At 40.7% G+C, this 27,350-nt stretch overlaps 1 protein-coding gene across 4 annotated transcripts in view; it reads left to right on the plus strand.

Moving 5' to 3' along the window:
- SYNE1 (spectrin repeat containing nuclear envelope protein 1) overlaps positions 1-27,350 on the plus strand; it is a 482,398-nt gene that overhangs the window by 433,852 nt on the left and 21,196 nt on the right. For 2 of the 4 annotated variants that reach the window (XM_028494818.2, XM_028494817.2), the window contains 8 exons: positions 3,971-4,133; positions 14,713-14,900; positions 15,824-15,974; positions 19,244-19,426; positions 19,696-19,833; positions 22,201-22,392; positions 23,293-23,626; positions 26,194-26,262. In XM_028494818.2, coding sequence (XP_028350619.1) covers positions 3,971-4,133; positions 14,713-14,900; positions 15,824-15,974; positions 19,244-19,426; positions 19,696-19,833; positions 22,201-22,392; positions 23,293-23,626; positions 26,194-26,262 — 1,418 coding nt within the window. The remainder of the gene's footprint in view (positions 1-3,970; positions 4,134-14,712; positions 14,901-15,823; positions 15,975-19,243; positions 19,427-19,695; positions 19,834-22,200; positions 22,393-23,292; positions 23,627-26,193; positions 26,263-27,350) is intronic. The other 2 variants (XM_028494816.1, XM_024122567.1) reach the window with 1 other exon arrangement.

Consider the following 27,350-nt stretch of genomic DNA (forward strand, 5'->3'; position numbering starts at 1 on the left):
TTGGTCTGTAGTTTTCTTTTTTTGTGACATCTTTGTCTGGTTTTGGTATCAGGGTGATGGTGGCCTCGTAGAATGAGTCTGGGAGTGTTCCTCCCTCTGTTATATTTTGGAAGAGTTTGAGAAGGATAGGTCTTAGCTCTTCTCTAAATGTTTGATAGAATTTGCCTCTGAAGCCATCTGGTCCTGGGCTTTTGTTTGTTGGAAGATTTTTAATCACAGTTTCAATTTCAGTGCTTGTGATTGGTCTGTTCATAGTTTCTATTTCTTCCTGGTTCAGTCTTGGAAGAGTCCTAGAGTTTTAAAAGACATGTTCCTCTTGACATTTTTTCCAAGCAGATACCTCTTTAGTTGAACCAAGTTGACACCTCGGAGATGGAGATATTTTGCTTATCTGCCATTCATTTCTATTAGGAGCAGTGTCAGTAAGGTGACCACACTTCCTGAACCAAAAGGTCGAAAGTATAAAAAAACTTATGGTCTAAAAGCAGAATTGCATTTTAAATAAGGGTTGTACCAGAAATCATTGATCATGTTCTCCTCCTCCACATCACCTTTCATTTTAGAGCCATCTATGTACATACATCCAGTCAGCCATGTCAGGCCCTCAACAGGGACTCAATAGTCGATTTTTGCTACTATTACTTGGTAATAATAGAGTTGAGAAGTACTTTCTGTGTCCCTCCCAAATTCCTGCTGACACCCTGCCCTCTCTGGGAAATAACTTTTCAAATCTAATTTATCTATCCCTGCTCTACGCGCTGGATCCTGCCTCCTGTGCATCCTCGCTCCATCATCTGTATTCATCTGTAATTTCTCTCCTTTTTCTTCTGTCTTTGGCTCCTTCCTCATGAGTTCCTTTTTCTCTGCCTAAAAACATTCTAAAGCGATTCCAAAACATTAAACTGCATTAAACAAAACCAACAAACAAAAAATCAACTTTTTCTTGTAGCCAGATTATTCTACAGGATTCATACGGTATTTACTTACCTTTGCTGCCTACTTTTTAAAAAGAATTAACAATCCTCTTTTATCATAAGTGTATTTCTCTCAAATGCGTCCTGTTTCCTGTTTCCATAGCCCTTGCTGAACTATTCACTTAGGGTCAGCAGACCTCTTCTAATGAATGGCTCTTTTTAGGCCTCATCAACTACCTTGCTCTGCCTTTGACAAAGTAGACCCATGATTCCAAACTTAAGCGTGCCTAGGGCTTACTTGGAGCGCTTGTTAAGTGTAAATTCCCTGGCCGCACCCCCAGAGGTTCTGACTCAATAGGACTGGGTTGGGGTCTAAGAATCTGCATTTATGTGAGGCAAACCAAGTGAAATCTAATGAAGAAGGCATTCAAATCACACTCTGACCAACACTTTCTTCTTTTTTAAAATTATTTTAATTGAATGTATTTGACACACAACACTGTGTAAATTTAAGGGGTACAGCTTGTTACTTTGATACATTGATATAATGTAATATGATTGCCATTGTAGCGATATTTATCACATTACAAAATTAGAGTACAATATTGTTCTTTATATTCACTTTACTGTGCATTAGATCTCTAGGGCTTATTTACTACTCGTTGCAAGTTTGTACCCTAAAATACCGTCAGTCTTATCCCCCACCCACCACCAATTCTTTCTTGAAACATTTCCTGCCTTTAGTTTTATGCTACACTTCCCTGCTTTACCTCCTTCCTTTCTGATTATTTTTTCTTCAACTCTGATTCCTCCTTCTTTAACCTTTTAAAACTCATTCTTCTTAGTCCAACCCCTTTCAGGATGAAACACATCCTTTCATAGGGTTTCAACTCTATGCCAACAGTATGTAAACCAATGCAATAAACTTCGTCATCTCTTCTGGACCTAAGAACTATATTTCCATACATGGCTAGCTGATCCCACAGACTCATCATACCCCAAACTTAATGCACCATTAATCCCAAGAACTTGCTCCTTGTCCCTGTATCCTCTGAGGCAGCACATCTATCTCGTCACCCAACTGGAAAAGGCGCCATTCCTTAACTCCTTCTACCTCACGCCATGTCGGTTCGTGAATTTAGCAATCCACCCCTCACCTCTCTCCCCACTGTTTCCGAGTGTAGGCTTCTGATGCAAACTGCTTGGACTATTCTATTTACTTCCTGAATGAGCTCTTACCACAGCCTTGCCTCAGACTTCACACACTCAGAATCAAAACTGATCTTAACATTCCTCTGCTAATAGATCTTGGGAAAGTTCTCATTTATCTTTAAAACTACATACAAATCCATTGTCATGTCACTATGGGAGTTTTATAACCTTACTCCCATCCACCCATCAGTCTTACCTCTTACCACTTCTTATCTCTTTTCTGTTTCTCTCCCCCATCCCTCCAGATCTCCTTGGCATTGTGACACTACTTACCTTCAAAATCTCTGCTCTTCTTTATTATGTTTCCTAGGCCAGAAATGTTCTGCTTGGCGTGTATCATCCACCTCTCAAGATGCAGCTCCCATGTCATTTCTTCATTTTCCTTCTTTCCTCAAAGTCTCAGCGCCTCAAAGGCAAGGATGAAACGTTAGTCGTCACTGTTTATCTATCACCTAGCGCCATACATGTTGGTAGGAGGAATAAAGAAATGAACAAATGGTAAATGAATGAATGATTACTGAACATGGCCAGACAGAATTGATCACTCTTTATTTATTAGCCAGAGACTTCGTTCATTTCTTTAGGTTAGTTCTTACCACACTTTGTTATATTTCATTATTTCCATGTTCAGATTTCTGGTCAGTTTATACATTTCATTAAGAAAATAATCACATCTGATCTATTTTGTCTTTCTGGCATCTTACATATAAAGTGTCCACGGATGATTGTTAGAGAAATGACAATTCTTAAAGGAATGAGTTTTTACTCCTTCCTGGCGAGGATGGGAGAATAGTTATTTGTCGTTATTTTTTAAGCATGCTATGTAGTGAATACTATACTGAATTAGGCTCTGCAGGTGGAAGATTGGGTGCCTGCCCTCTGCCACTTACAATCCAACAGGTCCTTAGTTACCTTTAACGTGATATGGCATCATTAAAACTCAAATTGCTTAAGTGCATGTGATGACTCACTGAGAGTTTTATCTTCAGTATGCTTTCTTCTTTTGACTGAGTTTCTGCCACGATATTGCTGAAATACATCCCACAGGGGGTGAAATGATTAGAACCATGGATGTGTAATCTGTTTGGTGACAATCCATTGGAAAGGTTAACTTTTTCCTCCCAGTTATTCTTTTATTTATTTATTTATTTATTTATTTTTGGCTGTGTCGGGTCTTCGTTTCTGTGCGAGGGCTTTCTCTAGTTGTGGCGAGCGGTGGCCACTCTTCATCGCGGTGCGTGGGCCTCTCACTATCGCGGCCTCTCTTGTTGCGGAGCACAGGCTCCAGACGCGCAGGCTCAGTAACTGTGGCTCACGGGCCCAGTTGCTCCGCGGCATGTGGGGGTCTTCCCAGACCAGGGCTCGAACCCGTGTCCCCTGCATCGGCAGGCGGATTCTCAACCACTGCGCCACCAGGGAAGCCCCCAGTTATTCTTCATAGTAGTATAAATTATATTATTTGCAGAAGTCAGGTAGTATAGATTACATTATTTGTGAAAGTAATCATTTCTGTGACAACCATGAGGTTTCTATCACTGTTATATGAGTATGGCTGTGCTGAGTATAACCATGGTTGATATTTTTTTAATGTTTCCCATGTACTGGCACCCGCTGTCATTCACCTCATTTAAATCTCACAAGTACTCTTACTTCATTTCCATTTTATAGACTCTTTAAAGAGTCAGAGACCCAGGAGGGGTGTACAACTGCCCACAGTCACACAGCCAGTAGGTGGCTGAGCCAGGCTGGACTCTGGCTTTAGACCCAGTGCTGGCGTCTGCTCGTGAGGGAAACATGAGTGAAGCCTCTCACTGAAGTTGATGTCTCTCCTTCTCTGCCCACAGGGTAAAGAAGCTGAAGGAGACTCTGGTTGCTGTACAGCAGCTGGATAAAAACATGAGCAGCCTGAGGACGTGGCTGGCCCACATAGAGTCAGAGCTGGCCAAGCCGATCGTCTACGATTCCTGTGACTCAGAAGAAATACAGAAAAAGCTTAACAAGCAGCAGGTAAAATGTAAAACAATGGAAGGAAAGTTAATAGGTTCTTGAAAATCTGTCCTCCTGGCCAGAATAGAGACATGATTGTGAGATGGTGAATTGGGATGGAAAATCTGGAGGAAGCTGGGCAGGACTGGTGAGAAAGGGAAGGCATTGGCTAGAGAGGTGTTTGGGGCAAATAGGTTCCATCTCCTCACAAAGTTGACTCTTAAGAAGGTCTGCCATCATAGGGATAATGTCACTGGCCTGCCAAGAAGCCATCCTAAGATGGTAGGTTAGGTGGAGCTGCAATAATGTGTCCAGAACAGTGCTGACAGTTTTGTTTATTTATTTGTGGGTTGCTAACTCACAACCATGGACTTAGAAACGAGCCTTTTTCTTTTTTCTGCATACAGCCTTTGGAGAAAGATCACAGTGCATACTTAGAGTTTTTTTAGAGTCTAACATAATTTTGTTTTGCAAGGAGGACTGCATGACCTGCAGACCACATACTGTAATGTCATCTTCATGTGTGTAGCAAATACAGCACAATATACAACCCAGCAAAGCCAAAGAGGGTGACCCTGAAAAATACGTACAGAAGGGATTTTCACTTCCCACTCCCCTTGCTTATTCTTACTCAGCACAGTAGACTCCAGCTGTCAGTAATAAACACCATAAATCCCCCATAAGAAGTATTGCCACTTCATGCTTTTAGATTGTCCTTGAAAATTCTGCTTGCGCTCTGGTTATTTCCATTGCATTAAGCCATTATATTCAAGTTGCTTAACTTTAAAAAAATGTATAAACAGACCTATTTCTTCAGTCCTATGAAATAGTTTATGTATTTTATTTTACAAAGAGAACAGTTATTAAAATACAGTTTTTAGGTGTTGGATGTTTAAATTAGCATTTATTTTTAAAGAAATTGTTAGCAGGACATTTTTCAATTTTCTGTAAGATTAAAACCCTCTGATGGACTCTCTGATGTTTGAAATTCTGATGATTAACTCTGGGGGTTGTGGTTGGCCTCCAGCTCCCCACATTCTCCTGGAGAACATGGTAATGATATCTACATGTGACAAGAGTTAAAATGCTAATGACCAGTATTGTAATTTAGCAAATGTAAGAAAATCAAAACAGTATCTAGTTAAGTATGGGAAATTGATTGTACGCATCTGTAGTTGCAGCCACTACTAAAACCCTAATAAAATAAAAGGTCAAAACCCACGATGGCAAAAAGAACAGAAGAGAAGATGATAGAGCTGCCAGACATCCGAGAGAATTTGGAAGGTGGAAAGTAGACAGATGAACAGTGATGGTGTTAGCACAGTGGAGGATGGAGAAAGCTGATTCATGCCACAGAGTTCCCAAAACGCTCACCCAGGAAGTGGAGCTTTCAAGTCTGTGGGGCTTTAAAGGGAAGATGGCGTGAAAGTCTGAGAAAGGAGTGGTGAGATGAGCAGATTTCCCCTAAGCCCAGCTAGTCAGGCAGCTCTGCTTTGTTGACTCTCTGGAGAAGGCCATCCAGAGGGACTTGGGATTCGATGACACAGGGTGCCATCTGTGCTGGAGCCAGTCTGGTAAAAACAGAGGGATTAAGTGAAAGACTCTGTGCCAAACCCCACAGCATCGCCTCTCACGAGGTCACTAGCCAGGCTTGTGCTGCAGCCAGGATTTACACGAGAGTTTCAAAATCCAATTCAGTTATTCTGTAAAAGTCCCCCTGCCCCCAAAATAAAGTGGAAAGGAAGAAATGACCAAAGTAGTAATGCAGAAAAAGAATTCCCCAATTGAAAATTTACACACTTCTAGAACACAAACCCTACAGGTGCCCAGGAAAATGAAAAACAAAGCTATTATGAAATTTCAGAACATGGGGGATAAGAGAAGATTTTAAGGCTTGCAAGATGAAAAAGTTGGATTTCTCCAAAACAGTGATGGAGGCTAGTCTACAATGGCGGAATGCCTTCAAAAAGCTGAGAAAATTTTTTATGATTTAGAATAATATATCTGCCGTTTAATACATAAAATATTTACCTTCTATGCACACATTCACAAGAAGCTAATGAAAGAGATATGCTCCATATACTGAAATGAGGGGAAAAATAATATTCAACCCAGGAGAAGGAAGTCCCCAGGATGATGGTAAAGGAAAGTCCCAAATGACAGTGGTACTGCAACCTAGGAAGAGCCTGTCCAGACAGGAGAAGGGAGTCTGGGCGCTCTAAGAGGAACATCTCCAAGGAAGAAAATAGTGGAACCAGATGACCTGATGGGCTTAACCATACTGGAAGGAGCTTTATTAGCACCATAAGAGAAAGAATAGCAGTTAGCAATATAAATTTTTTTTTATTGGAGTATAGTTGCTTTACAATATTCGGTTAGTTTATACTGTACAGCAAAGTGAATCAGCTATACATATACATCTATCCCCTCCTTTTTGGATTTCCTTCTCATTTAGGTCACCACAGAGCATAGAGTAGAGTTCCCTGAGCTATACAGTATATTCTCATTAGTTATCTCTTTTATACATAGTATCAATAGTGTATATCTGTCAATCCCAATCTACCAATTCATCCCACACCCTCCCTTTTCCACCCTGGTATCCATACCTTTTTGTTCTCTACATCTGTGTCTCTATTTCTGCTTTGTAAATAAGATCATCCATACCCATATTTTCAGATTCCACATATATGCATTAATATACGATATTTGTTTTTCTCTTCTGACTTACTTCACTCTGTATGACCGTCTCTAGGTCCATCCATGTCTCTACAAATGACCCAATTTCATTCTTTTTTATGGCTGAGTAATATTCCATTGTATATATGTACCACATCTTCTTTATCCATTTCTCTATTGATGGACATTTAGGTTGCTTCCATGTCCTGGCTGTTGTAAATAGTGCTGCAGTGAACATTAGGGTGCATGTGTCTTTTTGAACCATGGTTTTCTCTGGGTATATGCCCAGTAGTGGGATTGCTGGGTCATATTTTAAAGAGAAAAAGAGAGCGAGGGAGAGAGAGAGAGATAGAGAACTATTGATTTTAGAAAAAACAAAAAGTTATGTAAGAGAAGAAATATAACCATAGCATATTTTGTTGCTTAAATGTGAAAAGTATTAAAACTTTTAATAATCATGCAAAGAAGTGATTATTGCTCTAGCTATAAGAGGTGCTAAAATAGTCATTGGAGCCCCGTGAGTCATGTAGAAGTTTATTCCTTCTCTGCTGTAGAAGCACTGATAATGTCTAACATTTAAAAATCAAGAAATAGCAATATATAAACATGTTACTTAGAAAAACAGAAGTAAAAACCAGAAGACAGAGCTACAAGAGATGGAAATGGTTGTTTCTGGAGAAGAATCAGGAGTGAAATGAAAAGGGTACTACTTCATTGGAAGCTCAGTAGTAGTTTTTGACTTTTTAATATATTAATAAATGTTCATATAGCCTTTTAATCAAAATTTAAAGGTAAAAAAAACCCTGTACATCAGTAGTTAAAATTGAAGACTTTCTGGATTCCAGTCCTGGCCTCACCACTTTTCTGTGTGAACCAGAGCAAGGTAATGAACTCTTAACCCTCAGCTTCCTTACATATAGGTTGCTAATAATGAGTACACGGCTCCCCGTGTTATTGTAAAAGGTTAACAAGAAAAGCACTTAGCACAGTGCCCAGCATAAAGTGGGCGCTTAGCAAATTTTATTTTAGTCGTATCATATTTACTAGTTTCCTTTATGGAAATTGTTTGACCATGATTTTGTAAAAATTGTAGCATTTGGGGATCCATGTTTTAAAAGACAGATAAACAGTAATCTGTCTCCAAAAGGGAAAAATTCTGACAAATATTTAAATGGACAGATTAAATTGGTAAGAAATACATTGTCTTCTACTTCCCTATGTGGAGTTTCTGTATGTCTGTCTTGCCAATGTACTTAATTCTTATAGATTTAATTGGGCAGAAATACATAGAGACTTGAGATGGCTTCAGAGAACGTTTTGTCAGATTTCTCTGTGTTATAAATGAAAAAGAATGAATCCAGTGACACTATGTGACAATTTGAGGCCATCACCAATGGAAGTTAAAGCTGAGACTAAAATTGTGATCTGTATTTGGGTACTTATATAATTATAAGACCCCTCAAGCCTTATTTTATATATTGATCTGAACAAAAACTTCTGAGCAGCACAAGGGGACTTTTCTCCCGTGTTTACTGTGCTAAGCTGGTCAAGCTCCTGGAGGTAAATCTCACCAAACTGGGGGGCCCCCACGACTGGGTCGGTCAGAGGCGTCCACACTGAGCCTCCAGCAGTCCGTCAATCAGAGTTCTGGGTTTCACACGCCAGCGCTGGTTCCCACAGTGGTTTCCCCTTATGAGTCTCCCCTCTGAGAGAGATTCAAAAGTATATGGAGGGGCTTCCCTGGTGGCGCAGTGGTTGAGAGTCCGCCAGCCGATGCAAGGGACGCGGGTTCGAGCCCCGGTCCGGGAAGATCCCACATGCCGCGGAGCGGCTGGGCCCGTGAGCCATGGCCGCTGAGCCTGCGCGTCCGGAGCCTGTGCTCCGCAACGGGAGAGGCCACAACGGTGAGAGGCCCGCGTACCGCAAAAAAAAAAAAAAAAAGTATATGCCACCAAGACAGTGGCATAAGCCGTTCCTGACTTAAGTCCCCATCACAAGAAGACCAACAAGCAACTATCCATAGACAGGACACCATTGTGAAAATCCCAGAACCCAGGGTGAGGCTGCAGCAGCCCTTGGACAACAGAGATCGGAAGGACCACGTTAGAAGGTGAGAGGAGTGGCTGCTCTCTGCCCACATCGCCTGCCCCAGGCTGGCACAGCACCGCACCAAGAGCACCCCAGCCTGTGGTTTCTCCAGCTGGAAAAGAGAGGCCGAGGTGGGGAATTCCCTGGCCATCCAGTGGTTAGGACTCCATGCTCTCACTGCCAGGGACCCGGGTTCAATCCCTAGTCAGGGAACTAAGATCCTGCAAGCCGTGGGGCATGGCCGAAAATAAAAAAAAAAGAGGCCAAAGTGGACACCCAGCTCCCCCAGTATTGTGTGGCGCTTCCCAGGAGGCCCGCTTGGGTCTCTCCTCATGGGAATCACTGAAGAAGGAAATCTATGAGGCTCAGTCACGGGGGAACAGATAGGGATGGAGAAGGGGCGTGGGGCTTACAGCACCTGCACTCGGATCTTGGTGGACTGCATTCCTGCTTGCAGCTGCACCCAAGCAGAGATGCCAGCCAGCGTCTCTGCTCATGAGCAGAGACCAGCCAGTGACCCCGTCTAGCCTGCAAACTCAGTTAGCAGCTCTGCTTGATTTGGGTCCCCAGACAACTGGCATTACAGGCCTTGGAGCTCTTTCTACCCCCCGGCCTGGGCAGGGAGGCAGATTCCCAGCCCCACCCAACAGCTGAGCACAGTCTCCTTACCCCCACACCAGGAAGCCTGGCCAGAGAATCCAGGCAACCATGGAGCCCATCCAACAGCCCTGCTTGGGCAGGGAGCCAAGCCAGAAGCCCTACCAACTGTTGAGCATAGCCTCTGGCCTTGCATAACCAAGGAGCCTGAACAGTGACCGTAGGCATCCTCAGAGCCCAACCTACAACCACATCCAGCCATGGAGCCCAGACTACAACTCTACTCAGTGGTAGAGTCCAACCAAGGGCCTTGTCTGATTGCTGAACACAGCCTGCAACCTTTCCTGTTCAGGAAGCCCAACCAGTGACCCCATCCAATTACCAAGCATAGCCTGCAACCCCACCCAAGAAGAAAGCTTAGACAACAGCCCAGCTAGACCATGGAGCACAGTCTCTAGGCCCACTCACTGTGGGATTCAGCTGGCAGGCTCTCCTAACCAGAGAGCCTGACCAGTAATCTTGCCCAGCAGGGGAGCACAGCCAGCAGCCCTGCATGATCACAGAGCACAGCCTGAGACCTCACCTGAACACAGAGTCCAGCCAGCAGCACCCTCTGGTCTGGGAGCACAGCCTGAGACCCCATCAAGAGCAATTGCAGTGAGACTTCCCTGGTGGTCCAGTGGTAAATCATCCGCCTTACAATGCAGGGGACATGGGTTCGATCCCTGGTCAGGGAACTAAGATCCCACATGCCACGGGGCAACTAAGCCAGCGCTCCACAACTACTGAGCTTGTGCACCTCAGCTAGAGAGCCCACGTGCCACAAACTACAGAGCCCACGTGCCCTGGATCCTGTGTGCCACAACTAGAGAGAAGCCCACACACCACAACGAAAGATCCCGCGTGCCGCAGCTAAGACCCGAAGCAGCCAAAAAGAAATTAAATAAATCTTTTAAAAAAAGGCCAATTGCAGAGACCAGCTTGTAGCCCTGCCCAATCACAGGGTCCAACCAGTGGCACTGCCCTGCCAGGGGACGTAGCCTGTGACCTCACCCAGTCAGAGGTGACTGTAGGGCCCAGCCAGCAGCACCCCCAGGCCCACCCCAACCTCAGAGCATGAAATGTTTTCCAGGAGAGATTATATGTTAGATCACAAAACTAGTCTTAATAAATTCAAGAAAATGGACATTACATCAAGTATTTTTTCCAGCCACAGTGATGTGAGACTAGAAATCAATAACAGGAAGAAAGCTGGAAAATTAACAAAAACATGGAAATTAAACAACACACTCCTGAACAACCAGTGGATCCAAGAAGAAATCAAAAGAGAAATTTTAAAAAATCTGGAGGTAAACAAAAAAAGGAACCCAACATACCAAAACTTACGGCATGCAGCAAAAGCAGTTCTAGGAGAAAAATTTATAGTGATAAATGCTTCCATTAAGAGTAAATAAGGATTTCAAATAAACAACCTAACTTTATACCTCAAGGAACTAGAAAAAAAATGAAAAAACTAAGCCCAAAGTTGGCACAAGGAAGGAAATCATAAAGAGTAGAGCAGAAATAATGAAATATGGAATAGGAAAACAACAGAAAAGATGAAAGAAACTGAGTTGGTTCTTTGAAATTATAAACAAAATTGACAAACTTTTAGCTAGAGTAATCAATTAGAAGAGAGGACCAAAATAAGTAAAAATTATAAATGAAAATGGGCACATTACAAGAAATACCAAGGATCTTAAGAGACTACTCTGAACAATTATAAGCCAACAATTTGGACAACCTAGGAGAAGTGGATAATTCCTAGAAGCATACAACCTACCAATATTGACTCATGAAGAATTAGAAAATCTGAGCAGATCAATAATGAAAAGAGGTGGAATCAATAATTAAAAACCTCCCAACAGAGAAAAGTCCAAGACCAGATGGTTTCATAGGTGAACTCTACCAAACATTTACAGCCAATTCCTCTCACTCTTCCAACAAATTGAAAGGAAAAGAACATTCTCAAACTCGTTTTATGAGGCCAGCATTACCCTGATACTGAAGCCAGATAAGGACACCATAGGAAAAGAAAACTATCAACCAATATTCCTGATGAATATCGATGCAAAAATTCTCAACAAAGTACTGGCAAACCAAATTCATCAGCACATTAAAAGGATTATACACTGTGATTAAGTTGGATTCGTTCTGGAATGCAAGAATGATTCAACATATGCAAATCAGTAAATGTAATACATTACATTACTAAAATGAAAGATAAAAATCATACGATCATCACAATAGATGCAGAGAAAGCATTTGACAAAATTCAAATGATAATAACTCTCAACAAATTGGGTGCAGAAGGAATGGACCCCAACATAATAAAGGACATATATGACACACCCGCAGCTAACATCATACTCAGTGGCAAAAGATTGAAAGCTTTTCCTCTAAGATCAGAAACAAGACAAGGGTACCCACTCTCACCAATTCTATTCAACATAGCACTAGAAGGCCTAGCCAGAGAACTCAGACAAGAAAGAGAAATAAAAGGCATCCAGCTCAGAAAGGAAGATGTAAAAATTGTCTCTGTTTGCAGATGACATGGTCTTATATATAGAAAAATCCTAAAGACTCCACCAGAAGACTTTTATAACTAATAAATTCAGGAAAGTTGTAGCATACAAATTCAACATACAAACATCACTGTGTTTCCATACACTAACAATGAAGTATCTGGAAAATAAACAAAGAAAACAATCCTATTTACGATAACATTAAAAACAGTAAAATACTTAGGAATAAATTCAACCAAGGAGGTGAAAAATCTGTACTCTGACGCTGTAAGACATTGATGAAAGACATTGAATAAAACACAAATAAATGGAAAGATATTCCATGTATTGGAAGAATTTATATTGTTAAAATGTGCATACAACCAAAGCAATGTATAGATTCAATGCAATCCCTGTCAAGATTCCAATGGCACTTTTTACAGAAATAGAAAAAAATCCTAAAAGTCATATGGAACCAAAAAAGACCCCTAATAGCCAAAGCAGTCCTGAGAAAGAAGAACAAAGCTGGAGGCATCATACTTTATGCTTTCAAATTATATTTCAAAACTATAGTAATCAAAACAATATGGTACTGGCATAAAAACATACACATAGACCAGTGGAACAGAATAGAGAGCCCAGAAATAAACCCACACATACACAGTCAACTAATATTTGACTAATAAGAATACTCAATGGGGAAAAGGTAGTTTTTTCAAAAAATTGTGTTGGAAAAACTGGATATTCACATGCAAAAGAGTTAAACTAGACCTCTGTTTTACACAGCTTAGAAAAATTAACTTGAAATGGATTAAAGACTTAAATTTAAGACCTGAAACCTAGAGCAAAACATAGGGAAAAGGCTTCTTGACATTGGTCTTGGCAGTGATTTTTGAAAGCACAACCAACAAAAACAAAAATGAATAGGTTGGACTAAATCAAACTATAAAGCTTCTGCACAGCAAAAGTAATGATCAACCAAATGCAAAGGCAACCTAGGAATGAGAGAAAATGTTTGCAAACCACATATCTGATAAGGGGTTAATATCTAAAATACACAAAGAATTCCTACAAATGAATAGCAAAAAATAAATTATCCAATTAAAAAATGGGCAAACGACCTGAACAGACATTTTTGCAAAGAAGATAGTCAAATTGCCAACAGGTACATGAAAAGATGCTCAGCATCACTAATCATCATGGAAATGCAAATAAAAACCACAATGATATATCACCTCACACCTGTTAAAATGGCTATTATCAAAAGACAAGAGATAAAAAGTACGGACAGGGATTTGGAGAAAATGGAACCCTTGTACACTGTTGGTGGGAATGTAAGTTGGTGCAGCCACTATGGAAAAGAGTATGGACGTTCTTCAAAAAACTAAAAATAGAGCTACCATATGTTCCAGCAATTCCACTTTTGTATGTATCTGAGGGAAATGAAATCACTATCTTGAAGAAGATATCTCCACCCCCATGTTCACTGCAGCATTATTTACAAGTGAATACATGTAAACAACCTAAGTATTCATCAACAGATGAATGATAAACAAGGCGTTGAATTTGCCCAGAGATCTACCATGTGAAATCTTCATATTAACTGCGTAGAATGTAAATGCAAAATGTGCATTATTTTTTCTGTTGAGCTTTTAACTCAATTTACTCCAAGTATTCCATTATTAAAAAGGAGACCTGTTGGTGCCATGCTTTGCTTGCCCTATTCATCAAGGTCCTTAATGTATTTTCCTTTTCTTTTATACAGTTCTCGAATTTGCCTAGCTTTTCTCTTGATAATTCCTCAACTTACTCAGGTAGCTGGGATTTATATTCTTGTATGTATATTCTTCTTCCTGTTTTTCTCCTTAACACCATGTCCTAATGTCTTCTATACAAGCTCTAGCTTATTGTTGAATGCAATTAACAGTGCCTTTGATTAATTTTGGAGATTTCATAAACTCCATAGACACAAGAAAATAAATTCTGTACAATATTGCTATTTCACTAAACTGTCGTTTCAAATCTCTTGCATAACCTCTCAGTTATATGGAAGTTATCACAGGAATTGCTGGTCTAAAAATGTAAAATAAAAATATTACAAAAATTGAACTTTATTATCATATTTCATAGCTTCCTATTTCTGTCCTACATTTAAATTTGCTCACTGAGGAAGCTGCTGATGATAACGATGCCATACATGACAGAAAACCTAGGTCCCTTAAACCATGGTACCTTGTAATGATGGGGGCATTAACTGTTTAAAACAGTTTGTAGGTCTTTGGAGATCAAATCCCAGTTTTTGAGTGCCAGCTCTTAACAGGAGCACATGTATTCCTTTGACTGATTGATCTGTGGATTGGAATGGAAGGGATAGATCTGTGAAGTAGAGACAGGGGCAAGATTCATTTTTCAATCACTAAAGCAGCTCATTTTACTCAGTACGGTTGATGTAGTCTCTTTTATTTGTTCAGTTGATATTTTGGCTTTGCTCACATAGCTAAAATACTTCTAGATTCATTTTCTCATACTTTTGAGGTTGAGGTATTTTATAAAGGAACTTGAAGAAACTTCTTGCGTTCAAGGAAATGAAATATTTGTCAAGGTTTTGCCTAACCATTTCTGAGTCAGTGACTACTGCTGCAGTTTCTCCCATCTGTACGCAAGCGTTTGAATGAAGCATGTCTCCTTCCCTGTAGGAGCTTCAGAGAGACATAGAGAAACACAGCACGGGTGTGGCCTCTGTCCTCAACCTGTGCGAGGTTCTCCTGCATGACTGTGATGCCTGTGCCACAGATGCCGAGTGCGGTTCCATCCAGCAGGCCACGCGCAACCTGGACCGGCGTTGGAGAAATATCTGTGCTGTGTCCATGGAAAGAAGGCTAAAGTAAGCCGGGCTGTGCAAACAGTTGCGAAAGAGGAAGGACCAAAAAAACAAAAAATTTACCCAGAGTGTCTGTGCTTCACTATTTGCTTTTGGTTGCAATGTCCAAAAATAGCCTTGGTTTCCCAAAGTTGCCGTCATCTACATTTACTTGGGAAAATAAGTACATATAAAGGCCATATATACATATAACAAGCCAAGTTACACCTGACCTAACAGTTTAAATATAATTCAGAGAAATTAAAATACGCCCTTGCTGAACAAATATAATGTTACAGAATTGGTGCTCTGGAAAACTAACATTCTTTCATGAAGAAGGAAATAATAAAACAAAGGACTTATCTTTAAGCCCTTTGAAATTCAAGGTGGTAAAAAAAATAGTGATGTGTTAGAAAATTATCACAGTGACTTAAGGCACATAATCTTTGCGCTCTCTGGGGAACTCTTGAAAGGATAATGTTTATCTTGCCCGTCATCAGTAGATTTTGATAAGGGTAAATTTGACATTGAACTTAAATGGATTTTCAAACCTTACTATTAGTTCAGCGGAAGCTTGGTATGAATATGCACTGCAGGCACGGTGTTGTACTTTTAAACTTCCTTGCGCATACCCAGAACAGTTCACACCATGTGCTTTTGTCTTACTCAGTTTGACTAATTCCAAATCCAGAGCTGCAGGACGTGTGTTTAAACACACACACACACACACACACACACACACACACACACACACGCACGCACAGCTGTTTCATCTTAGCTCAAACAGTTGTTTCTTTTTCAGTCTGGGCAAATTTGGCTCAAGGAACGGTTATTTTTTGGCACCCGGCTGCTTGTTTGGGGCACTCTTAGTCCTGTTGCAGGTATCAGACAGGGTTCTGGAGCACAGTCTCAAGCAATCAGATTCTGTTCTTTCATTTCTGTCTCAGAATTGAAGAGACGTGGCGATTGTGGCAGAAGTTTCTGGATGACTTTTCTCGTTTTGAAGATTGGCTGAAATGCTCGGAAAGGGTAGCTGCCTTCCCCAGCTCTTCTGGAGTGCTCTATACGGTTGCCAAGGACGAACTAAAGAAATTTGAGGTGATTTTCAGTTTCAAATATTTCATCTTTATTTTGCTACGAGAGTAGCCAGCTGGTAGTTGGTGTCCCAAGACCTAAACAATCTGTTTACCCACATGTTATTTGTTCAAACAGCTAGGTGATGACTTTCTGGCCATCTTTATTATTACCTCATAAGTAGGCAAAAAAGAAGAGAAAGGAAGTTTTTACTTTAAGATTGTCAAGAATTACAAATAAAGTAGTAATGCTCTTCATTACATTATAGAATTATTCAATTCTATTGGAAAACACGAATCATGATTCCCCCCAAAAGATCTTGGCATTCTTTTGATTTCATAATTTTTTACAGTCAACCTTCTAAGATTCAGATATGATGGTTTTCCATACCAAAAAAAAAAAAAGGTCATGAGGAACCTAGGGGCAGGACGGGAATAAAGACGCAGACTTACTAGAGAATGGACTTGAGGATATGGGGAGGGGGAAGGGTAAGCTGGGACGAAGTGAGAGAGTGGCATGGACACATATACACTACCAAACGTAAAATAGGTAGCTAGTGGAAAGCAGCCGCATAGCACAGGGAGATCAGCTTGGTGCTTTGTGACCACCTAGAGGGGCGGGATAGGGAGGGTGGGAGGGAGGGAGATGCAAGAGGAGAGGGAGGAGATATGGGGATATATGTATACGTATAGCTGATTCACTTTGTTATAAAGCAGAAACTAACACAGCATTGTAAAGCAATTATACTCCAATAAAGATGTTTAAAAAACAAAAAACAAAAACATCTATCTGTCTTTCAATGTATTTTCTTGATTTTTTTTTTTTACCTAACTGGAGCATAGATATATATGCATTTTTTAATCACTGATAAAATAGAATTGGCTCCAGAATTGATCAGATATTTTAAATCATAAACCATCTCTAATTATAAATGAAGAGCAATGCCATTCTTGAGTCACCAAGATTTTTCAATTTTATAGAGACAAAAATAGCAGCAGTATAATCGTATTCATAAACAAAGGAATCATTCAGTAACAGATTCTACTTCCTTGCCATTTTGGGCACTCTCGAGGCTTGCTCTGTCACTGTGATAGGATGAAATCCCGACATCTCCGCCTCTCATTTTCGCAGAGGACCTGACGTAGCCTTAAGCTGACCATTTTTTAATTTGAAGTTTCTTTTCCCATCAACACCCACTGATCGGCAGTTGTGTTCTCAGATACACTGACAGAGAGCAGTTCTGATGCATGAGTCTTACAAAAATCATTCTTGGTTGCTAAGTCTGTCCCAAGCTCCCTGAGATATTTTAAACTAAGACTAGAAAAATCCAACCAAATTCAGCTGGATTCATTTTTACCTTGTGACGCCAATTAACCATGCATTTTTTGAGGCCTGATATGAAGTTTATGAACTAAACAGGAAGCTTAGTTTTTGTTCTTGTGGAGTTTAAAATCTACAAGTCATGGATGGGCAAGTCATGAATCTATAAAAGTGTTCAAATACTATGTGAAATAAATAAGAGTTATTCTGATGTCTGAATATGCACTTATATGTAACTATACCACTAAATTCCAGGAAAAAAGAATCCTATCTAAAAGGTGTTCCCTTAGAAAAGTTCTAGTAAAAAGCCACAATAAATTCTGCAGTAGATTTCAGATCATCCCGGTGTGAACCAATGCTAGTGGAAATATTCTTGTACTGCATCTTATTACACTCAGCTTCATAAAGGTTAAACCTTCTATAATTGGCTTACACTACAAAGCAGATTAAGTAAGATCCTTGTTGATGCTATTTTAGACCCTCAGATTTTATGGCAAAGGTTAGCCATGTAGTTAAGCTTATAATGCTATATAGTTATATAGCTAGTTATAATGAATGATTTTATTACTTATCTTTGTAGTTAATTTTCTTAAGAGACAGAAATAAATTACAAAATCAAAATTTTGTTTGAGGGCGGTCTTTGCCTGTTCAATTGCACAAATATTGGGGACAGATCTGGGTGTGCTGGGGTACCCAGCCATGGTGTCCACGTTCATGCCAGTGAGAAAACATATTCTGTGACTTCCGGTAATGGCAAAAGCTGAACTTTCCTTACCACTTCCTTTCCTGGGGAAATAATTTAAAGTTTGTAGAATACAAGGTTGGATTTACTCGGATAAAGGCTCTTCAAGCAACTCTCAGAAGGAAAACCATTTCAGAGGCAGAAGTGTGGTGGCATGTAAATAGTGTGACAAGCCAAAGGAAGCAGAACTTGGGGATTTAGATGAGTACAGTCCAATCAGTTATACAATTTTCTGTCCAATGCCAGGATGAAAATCAGTCACAAATCATACACATAAGTTTGAAATAAAAAAAGCTTCATTTTATTTTGGCCAAATGATTCTTACGCTAGGGTTATGCTACATTACAGAGAAAAAGAAGAGAGAGTATTTTACCTGCGGAAACTCTAAGCTGTGCATGGGGTAACCTCCGAAGTAAATAGCTACTACTATGTAAGGTGTCACATCAGCTCTAAAACGTTTTATGAAAACTGAGTCATTCAGGGGGGGCAACAAAAAAGAAATAGAGCATGTTTCACACTTTTTTTACTTAGCTGTTTTTCTTAAAAGTTAATAATAGCTTGCATTTAGAAGACCTTCTGCAAAAGGTAGTTTTATTTTTTTTAATGGACACCAGAATTGAGGCAATTTCTGGATTTCTTAGGAAATAACATATTTTACAAATTAAAGAGACAGTTCTGTGATATCTTTTCTCAGTATGGACATCAGAAATTTTGAACATTTTAAACTCACATTTCAGCGTACATACATATTTATGTAATCAGTTTGCTTTATGGGAAAGTTTTTTTCAGGCTGTTAATTATTTTAAAAGCTATATTATATATGTGTATGTGTATGTTCTAATGTATATATTATATACGTATATGTGTACATGTTATATGTATATGTGTGTATTCTATATATGTATATATCATATGTATGTGTATGTTCTCTATGTATGTGCATATATTATATATTTATATTGTATATGTATTTGTGTATATACATATACTTATTACTGTTTACCATTTTCTTTCATATTTTTGTTTGATCAACTCCCTTTCCTTAAGCCACACAGATTATATTACTTTACTTTAACAAGTGGAAGTATATGCTGGTCAGAAATTGTCTTTTCCCATTTTGGGGGAAGAGTTGACTTCCTGTTCTGCCTGACCTCACAATGTGAAGCCCAGACACCCTTGCTGAGAGCCCTCCGCTGATCTCCCTGTCTGATGTGCCTCTCTGTGGTCTTAGGGTTTCCAGCGACAGGTCCATGAGACCCTGACCCAGCTGGAACTGATCAACAAGCAGTACCGCCGCCTGGCCAGAGAGAACCGCACTGACGCAGCCTGCAGCCTGAAACATATGATCCACGAAGGCAACCAGAGATGGGACAATCTGCAGAAGCGCGTCACCTCCATCTTGCGCAGACTCAAGGTCTGTACTACGCCTGCTCTGTAGCCTAGAGGCCCGGAGGACAGGATTGGGCCGTTTGTACACAGTATTAGGACATAGTCTCAGTGACTTTGTAAGACTGGGATGGCAAGAGATTGAGGTATCCAGCATGAATTGATATGGTAAAAAATTGCAGGGTTCTGGTTGCTCGTTGAGGAAATGACTTTCCAGGAGAACGTTGGAATTGGCGGTTCCATCTCAGCACGTGTTTGTGGGCTTTTTCACTTTTATTCTTTTCTTTTCACATCCAGCATTTCATTGGCCAGCGGGAGGAGTTTGAGACTGCACGGGACAGCATCCTGGTGTGGCTGACAGAGATGGATCTGCAGCTCACTAACATTGAGCATTTTTCCGAGTGTGATGTTCAAGCTAAAATAAAGCAACTCAAGGTAATAAATTAGGGGGTTTTTTTCAAATTATTAGTGCTAAGAGAGTCTGAAGAGGAAAGGATTTTTTAGATACTTTTGTGAAGAACACACTAAAGAACTGTTCTTTTTTTGTTTTATAAATTTATTTATTTATATTTTTTTATTTTGGGCTGCATTGGATCTTTGTTGCTGTGAGCGGGTTTTCTCTAGTTGCGACGAGCGGGGGCTACTCTTCATTGCGGTGCATGGGCTCTAGGCGCACAGGCTTCAGTAGTTGTGGCACGTGGGCTCAGTAGTTGTGGTGCATGGGCTTAGCCACTCCGTGATCTTCCCAGACCAGGGCTTGAACCCATGTCTCCTGCATTGGCAGGTGAACTCCCAACCACTGCGCCACCAGGGAAGTCCAAAAAATTAGTTCTTCTTGATTGAAAACAAATTCAGAAAATAAGAAAGATATTAAAAATGAAATAAAGAGCTTTACCCAGAGATACAACTCCCATTCACATATACACTTTAATTATTAACTTGATCGTCAGGGTTGTTGTTTTTAGTCCCTGTTGTTTTTTCTGATTTGTTTCTAGCACCTTCAAATTGTTTGACTCACATGATCCAGAGCAGTTCAACTTTCTCGTGTTGGGATTTCATTCCACATAGTCTACATTCTTAGGTACCAAGTTAGTTCTTAAGCATGTTTGGTATGTTTCAGTATATAACTCAAACACAGTGGCTAGTTAAACATTTTAAATGGGGAGGGATATATATTAGATATAAGGATCCCCTGAAAGGAAGAGTGTTTAACATCTTGAATCATATGCAATGCAGCTTGTGAAGTTTTCCTCCCAAGATAAGGTAGTTTTTTTTTTTTTAAAGAATAGTCGTGATGCCCATAACTTTAAGGTTGTTATAATAGTTACTTTTAATCAGTGATTCTCAGGATAAAAGAAATCATGAGATAGCCCTGTTATTCTGCCCAGCCTCTCTCTCTCTCCATCCCTCCCTTCACCTCAATTCTTGCAAGTCATTTCACAGGTCAATCAATATTTAAAAGCCTCATTTTCTACCAAGTGGTAGTTGAATCTTTTCTTTTTGGACTCTGGCAGGGTCATGGCATTTATTAACAGCCTCCCTCTCCCTTGGCAGTCTTTTTATTATTGTGCAATTTCAACTATTCCAGAGTTTATTCTTTTTGGGGGGGGGCGTTGTGTAGGGTCTTAGTTGCGACAGGTGGGCTCCTTGGTTGCAGCTCGCCAGCTCCTTAGTTGTGGCATGCGAACCCTTAGTTGCAGCATGCATGTGGGATCCAGTTCCCTGACCAGGGATCAAACCCGGGCCCCCTGCATTGGGAGCATGGAGTCTTAACCACTGCGCCACCAGGGAAGTTTCTCCAGAGTTTATTCTTGTGTTGAATTAAAATTTATCCCCTGAAACTTGTCCCCTGTAGCTGAACTGTTTTGAATCATATAGAATGAGTCTAAATAATCCTCCAGAATTACCTGTTTTTCAAATAATTATCTTTCCTGCTATGTCCTGAAACAATTTAAAAAAATCATCTGAGAAGAATTTGTGACCTTGTCATTTGGATGGCTTTCCTTCGTCATGTTTGACATGTCAGGAAATCTAAAATTAAAATATCCAATATAATTCTTTAAAATGCTAAATTTATTTCAGCGGCACTGTATTGCTTACCATTGCTTTTCATCAGGCCCCCTGCATTGGGAGCATGGAGTCTTAACCACTGCGCCACCAGGGAAGTTTCTCCAGAGTTTATTCTTGTGTTGAATTAAAATTTATCCCCTGAAACTTGTCCCCTGTAGCTGAACTGTTTTGAATCATATAGAATGAGTCTAAATAATCCTCCAGAATTACCTGTTTTTCAAATAATTATCTTTCCTGCTATGTCCTGAAACAATTTAAAAAAATCATCTGAGAAGAATTTGTGACATTGTCATTTGGATGGCTTTCCTTCGTCATGTTTGACATGTCAGGAAATCTAAAATTAAAATATCCAATATAATTCTTTAAAATGCTAAATTTATTTCAGCGGCACTGTATTGCTTACCATTGCTTTTCATCAGGGGCCACCAGTGCTCTCAACTTTATGATGGGTTTGAGTGTTTGTTCCTATGATTCTCTTACCCACACTGTCTGTGGTGGTAAATTTTATTAGCGGGAGGCACCTCTCTGGTCATGGAATTCTAACAATGCCATTTCTGCCTCCTGTTCTGATTTAAAATTTTTACGTTTTACTTTAGAAAGTCATAGCCTCTTGGCTTGTCATCGTCTGTGGTAAATTTAATATCCCCTACATGGTTTTTCTAAATATGTATTTTAGAATTACTTCATGTCCAAGTGAGCAATAAAAAATTACATGCAATATGTGCTCCCTAGGCCTTCCAGCAGGAAATCTCATTGAACCACAATAAGATTGAGCAGATAATTGCCCAAGGAGAACAGCTGATAGAAAAGAGTGAACCCCTGGATGCCACGTTCATTGAAGAAGAGCTGGATGAACTCCGACGTTACTGTCAGGAGGTCTTCGGGCGCGTGGAAAGATACCATAAGAAACTGATTCGCCTGCCTGTATGTGGCATTGTTTTTTCATTATCATGAAATGTAAAGAGAATTAATAATGTGGACTTAGGTAACATCGTTGAGTGGGCAAGAGCCCGGACTCTGGAGCCAGAGTGCCTGGGTTCCAGCCCCAGCTCTGGCTACGTCACCTCGGGCAAGTTACTTCACGTCACTTGCCTTGGTTTCCTCAGTTGTAAAGCTGGTTTATAACAGTACCTACCTTGTAGAAAGGATTGCTTTGGGCATGAAATGAGTTAACATATATACATATAAAGAGCTTAGAAGCATACTTGGTACACATCTTCCATGGAAGATAAAGAAGCTTCTAGAAGAAACAAGGGAATGAAAGTGAGCAATGTAAACAGTGGCTCAGTTGATGAGGTTGTTTAGTTGAATTTCTTTTTTCTCTTCCATCTCCCTAATTGCTACCATAATCACATCTCATTGTCAAGATGCTATCATTAGAATATTTGGAATCTTCTGTGATAAAATATATTTTGTATCTGGGATATAAGGTATAAAAGGACCAGCTAAGGTTTTATTAGTAATTCCCTTTTGTTCCTGATATGTGCCATTCTGTACTTACTGTGTTGCAGATTAGGTACTAGGTTGCCTTTATTTACATTATCTTATTTAATCTTAAATCAATTCTTTGAAGTAGGTCTTAATATTATTTCCATTTTCCCATGATAAAACGGAGAATTTACTAGATTGATGTATAAGACATTTTTAAAAGTTATCGGAAGATACTTATTTATTTGATGATAGGAAGTTTAAAATTACCCCCAGCGAGGTAGGAATGTGGTCCCCATAAGCTTCAGTGCTGAGATGTGGCGAAAGGCAGAGCATAGAGTGGGAGGGGGTCAGCTGACCGCCGCGGTAACACGGCTGGCTTGACTGCGTTCCCAGCTCCCAGATGACGAGCACGACCTCTCTGACCGAGAGCTGGAGCTGGAGGAGACTGCAGCTCTGTCGGACCTCCACTGGCGTGACACCTCCGCGGACAGCGTGCTCTCCCCCCAGCCCTCCTCCAACCCCTCCCTCTCACTCGCCCAGCCCCTCCAGAGCGAGAGGTCCGGACGAGACACCCCGGCCAGTGTGGACTCCATCCCTCTGGAGTGGGACCATGACTATGACCTCAGTCGTGACCTAGAGTCTGCTGTGTCCAGAGCTCTGCCCTCTGAGGACGAAGAGGGTCCGGAAGATAAAGATTTCTACCTCCAGGGAGCTGTTGGTCTGTCAGGTAAGGAAAAGCTCCTCCCGTATGCTAGCTTGAAGGAAAATAAAAAGGAGTGGATGCTGTACTGGAGATCCGTGTGCTGAGCAGAATCATCTTCCTTCTCCCATTAGGGGAACTTACACACAAATGAATAATTGGATATTAACATGATTCCCAAATATAAAATTGGCGTAGTGGCCACTGATTTATCCCACATATACTTATGTTCTTACTACACGACAAGCAGTTTATAAGTACTGGAAATACACAGTTCCTTTTCTTCTCAAAGAGCTCACACTCTAGTGTGGGACACAGGCAAGTAAGAAACGGCCGTGTGCAATGTTTGGCACTAGGATAGCAATGTACACCTGGTGGTGTAGAAGCACAGCCCAGGGATGACTAAGCTGGCGCTTTGAGGAGAGGCTTTAGGGAAGAGACTTGAGCTGAGACCTGAAGGATGACTAGGAGTTGGTCAGGAGGACCCAGCAATGTTCAGAGCAAGAAAGGAAAGCATGCCCATCTTGGATTTATGATTATAGCCTCAGCGCTTTTGGTCCCCTGGAGCTTGTCCAGAATGACAAGGCTGTAGACTGGGAGGCATGGAATGAACAAAGAGGAGGTGGAAAGGCAAACCAGGACCTGGTCATAAAGCAACCTGTTCATCATGGAAAGGAGTTTGGTTTTTATCAGGAAGGCCATGGAGAGCCACAGCAGGGCTCTAAGGAGGGAGGCAATGTGATCAAATGCATATTTTCTTTTTTTTTTGGTCAATAAATTTATTTATTTTATTTATTTATTTTTGGCTGCATTGGGTCTTCATTGCTGCACGCGGGCTTTCTCTAGTTGCAGACAGCGGGGGCTACTCTTCGTTGTGGTGCACGGGCTTCTCATTGCGGTGGCTTCTCTTGTTGCGAAGCATGGGCTCTAGGCGCGCGAGGGCTTCAGTAGTTGTGGCACGCCGCCTTTGTAGTTGTGGCGCACGGGCTTAGTTGCTCCGCAGCACGTGGGATCTTCCCCGGCCAGGGATCGAACCCATGTCCCCTGCATTGGCAGGTGGATTCTTAACCACTGCGCCACCAGGGAAGTCCCAATGCATATTTTCAAAGAACCTGTCTCAATACAATCTAGAGAAGGGCACATTGAAAGAGAGTCCAAAAGGAATAGTTTTACAATCCAGGACACAGATATGATGGTGGCCTGAACTAAGGAAGCAGCACTGGGAATAGAAGGAATGGAAGAGCTATGAGAAGTCATAAGACAGCTCCTCCATAACTGATGGTTGATTGAATTGGGATTGAAGTGATTTTCTGGCTTGGGCATCTTGGTGAAAGATGCAGGTGGTCCTAGGCTCTGAGGACCATGAGCAGGAGAGAATGTTCTGGGTGTCTGTGGAGCCACGGGGGCAGGGCAGTGAGAAAGGGGGAGGTGATGAGTTCCTCTGTGCACATCCTGAACTTGAGATGCTGTAGACTATCCCAAGGGAAAAAGCCAGCAGTAGATGGATGCATGGATCTGAATTTCAGGAACCGGAAATGCCAGTTAGGTAGTTTTCCACATAGTGGTCACCAAGGGAAGGAAGGAGATCACACAGGAAGAGTGTATGAAGGGATACAAGAAGTATGAAACTTCAAGAAACACATATAGTGAAGGGATGGACAGAGGAAGAGGAGCATTGTGAGGAAAGTGAGTAAAAATAGAATAAATAATCAGAGGCCAATCTGTAGCGCTTGTAAACGCATCTCACACATTCTCTAAAAGAGAATTTCTGCTTGTTTCTGATGGTTCACATTTGGATTCCCAAGGGTATGACACTATCTAAAAGGAAAATGATTTCTCTCGTTTCTATTTTGTTTTTATGGTACAACCTAATAGTTAGGCATTTTGCATCTAAAGCAGAACTGTCCAATATGTAGCCCTCAGCCACATGTGACAGCTGAACACTGAAATGTGACCGTGCAGACTGAGATTTGCTGTGTCAAATGCACTTACACGAATACACAAAATTCAAATACTTAGCACAAAGGAAAGCATGTAAAATATGCATAATACTATTTATGTTGATTACATGTTAGAATTAGGGTATATTGGTTTAATAAAATTAAGTATCAAAATTATTTTCATCCCTTTCTTGTTACTTTTTCATTGTGTCTCTTAGACTCTTTAAAATAATATATGTGGCTCATGTTATTTCTGTTGGACAGCGCTGCTCTAGAACCTGTCTTGGTTGAAATCCCAGTTATACCACTACTAGCTGTTGAAACTTGGATGAGTAACTTCATTCCCCTGAACCTCAGTTTTCTCATCAATAAAATGAGAATAACACTCTCATGCACCCTGTAGGGTTTCTGTGAGGATAAATGAGTGCTTAGAACAGCACCTGGCTCATAAAACACTCAATCAACGTGAGCCCCTATTATGATTTATTTCAGGAACCTTTGGTGACCGTACTCAGACTTCTCTGTATGTTCAAGAGTTACCTGCCGAGGATGACTAACTTCCTTTTTTTTTCCCTAAGAAAGTTGTTTTCCTGCCATCAGGGAATCAAGGTTTCCAGACCTTAGCTGTCAACTTAGACTGTGCTCTTTTTGCAGATGTAATGATCCCCGCAAGTCCCGAGGCCTATGTTAAACTCACAGAAAGTGCAATCAGAAATACCTCTGGTAGGCACCCAAAGCCACAGTGCACCTCTGTCCCTCACCTGTAACAAGCCTCCTCCTCTCCCAGCACATCTACCGTACCTCTCACAGCTCTGTGCCAAAAGCATGTTAAGGCAGAACTTCCTCTCTGACTGCTGTCTCAGAAACAAAAACCAAAACATTTGGTTGATCAACACCAAGAATAAGATTCCGATAATCAAGTGCAATAAAGCAGCTGCTCAACTTGCTAAATGGTGATCACTCTCAGTAAGTGTGAACCTTTGAGGCCCATTAATGGCAGAAAATAGGAGACGGAAACACTAATCTTAGCATTGGTGCTTTAGTGCCCTGCTTGGTTGTAGCAGGTCTGGCTTCGTGACTTCGAGGAGGGCTTGCAGACCCACCTCTGGCTGAGGAATCAGGGCTCAAGGATCTGGTCCCAAATCCACCAGCCTATACGTGTGACCTCATCCTCCTGATCTCAGGGGTCCCATATAAGACAAGGGGTGAAATCAGATATTCAGCTCTAAAAAATTATACTTTTAGTTTAATAAGTCTTACTACCCCATAAAGCAATTTGACATGAGAATGTATTCCACAGTATCTTAAGACTCAGATTTTCAACAAAAAAAAAAAAAAAAAATTAGATTTTCCTTTAAGGACAGAACTATTCCTGAAACAAGAAGGCTTAAAGAAAGGAACATGGAACTCGTTTTGCTTAATGTTGCTCTAGACAAACTGTAGCTCAGGGTCAGTAATTTGGAGGACATTGGAGAGAATAGGGTTTGACCACAGTGATAGGATATTGAATTGCGAGTTTATTAGTTTACACTTTAGTTTTTGCAGAAGAGCAAAAGGACAGGAAGTAAAGTAGCATTACCGAAATGGTTACTGCCTGAGTGATTCCCAGTGAGAAACCTCTTCCAGCTGTATTTAGAAGGTCATTTTTCCAAAAAAGAATTAATAAAGCTTACTAATATTTATTCTGCTTTCACCCTGTGCTAGCTTCACTCTGATGATCAATGTTCTTGTTGAATTCAAAGACTGTAATACACACACACACACACACACACACACACACACACACACACACACACCCAATAATTTTGCAA

The sequence above is a fragment of the Physeter macrocephalus genome, chromosome 10, assembly GCF_002837175.3.
Source record: "Physeter macrocephalus isolate SW-GA chromosome 10, ASM283717v5, whole genome shotgun sequence".
Classification (NCBI taxonomy): domain Eukaryota; kingdom Metazoa; phylum Chordata; class Mammalia; order Artiodactyla; family Physeteridae; genus Physeter; species Physeter macrocephalus.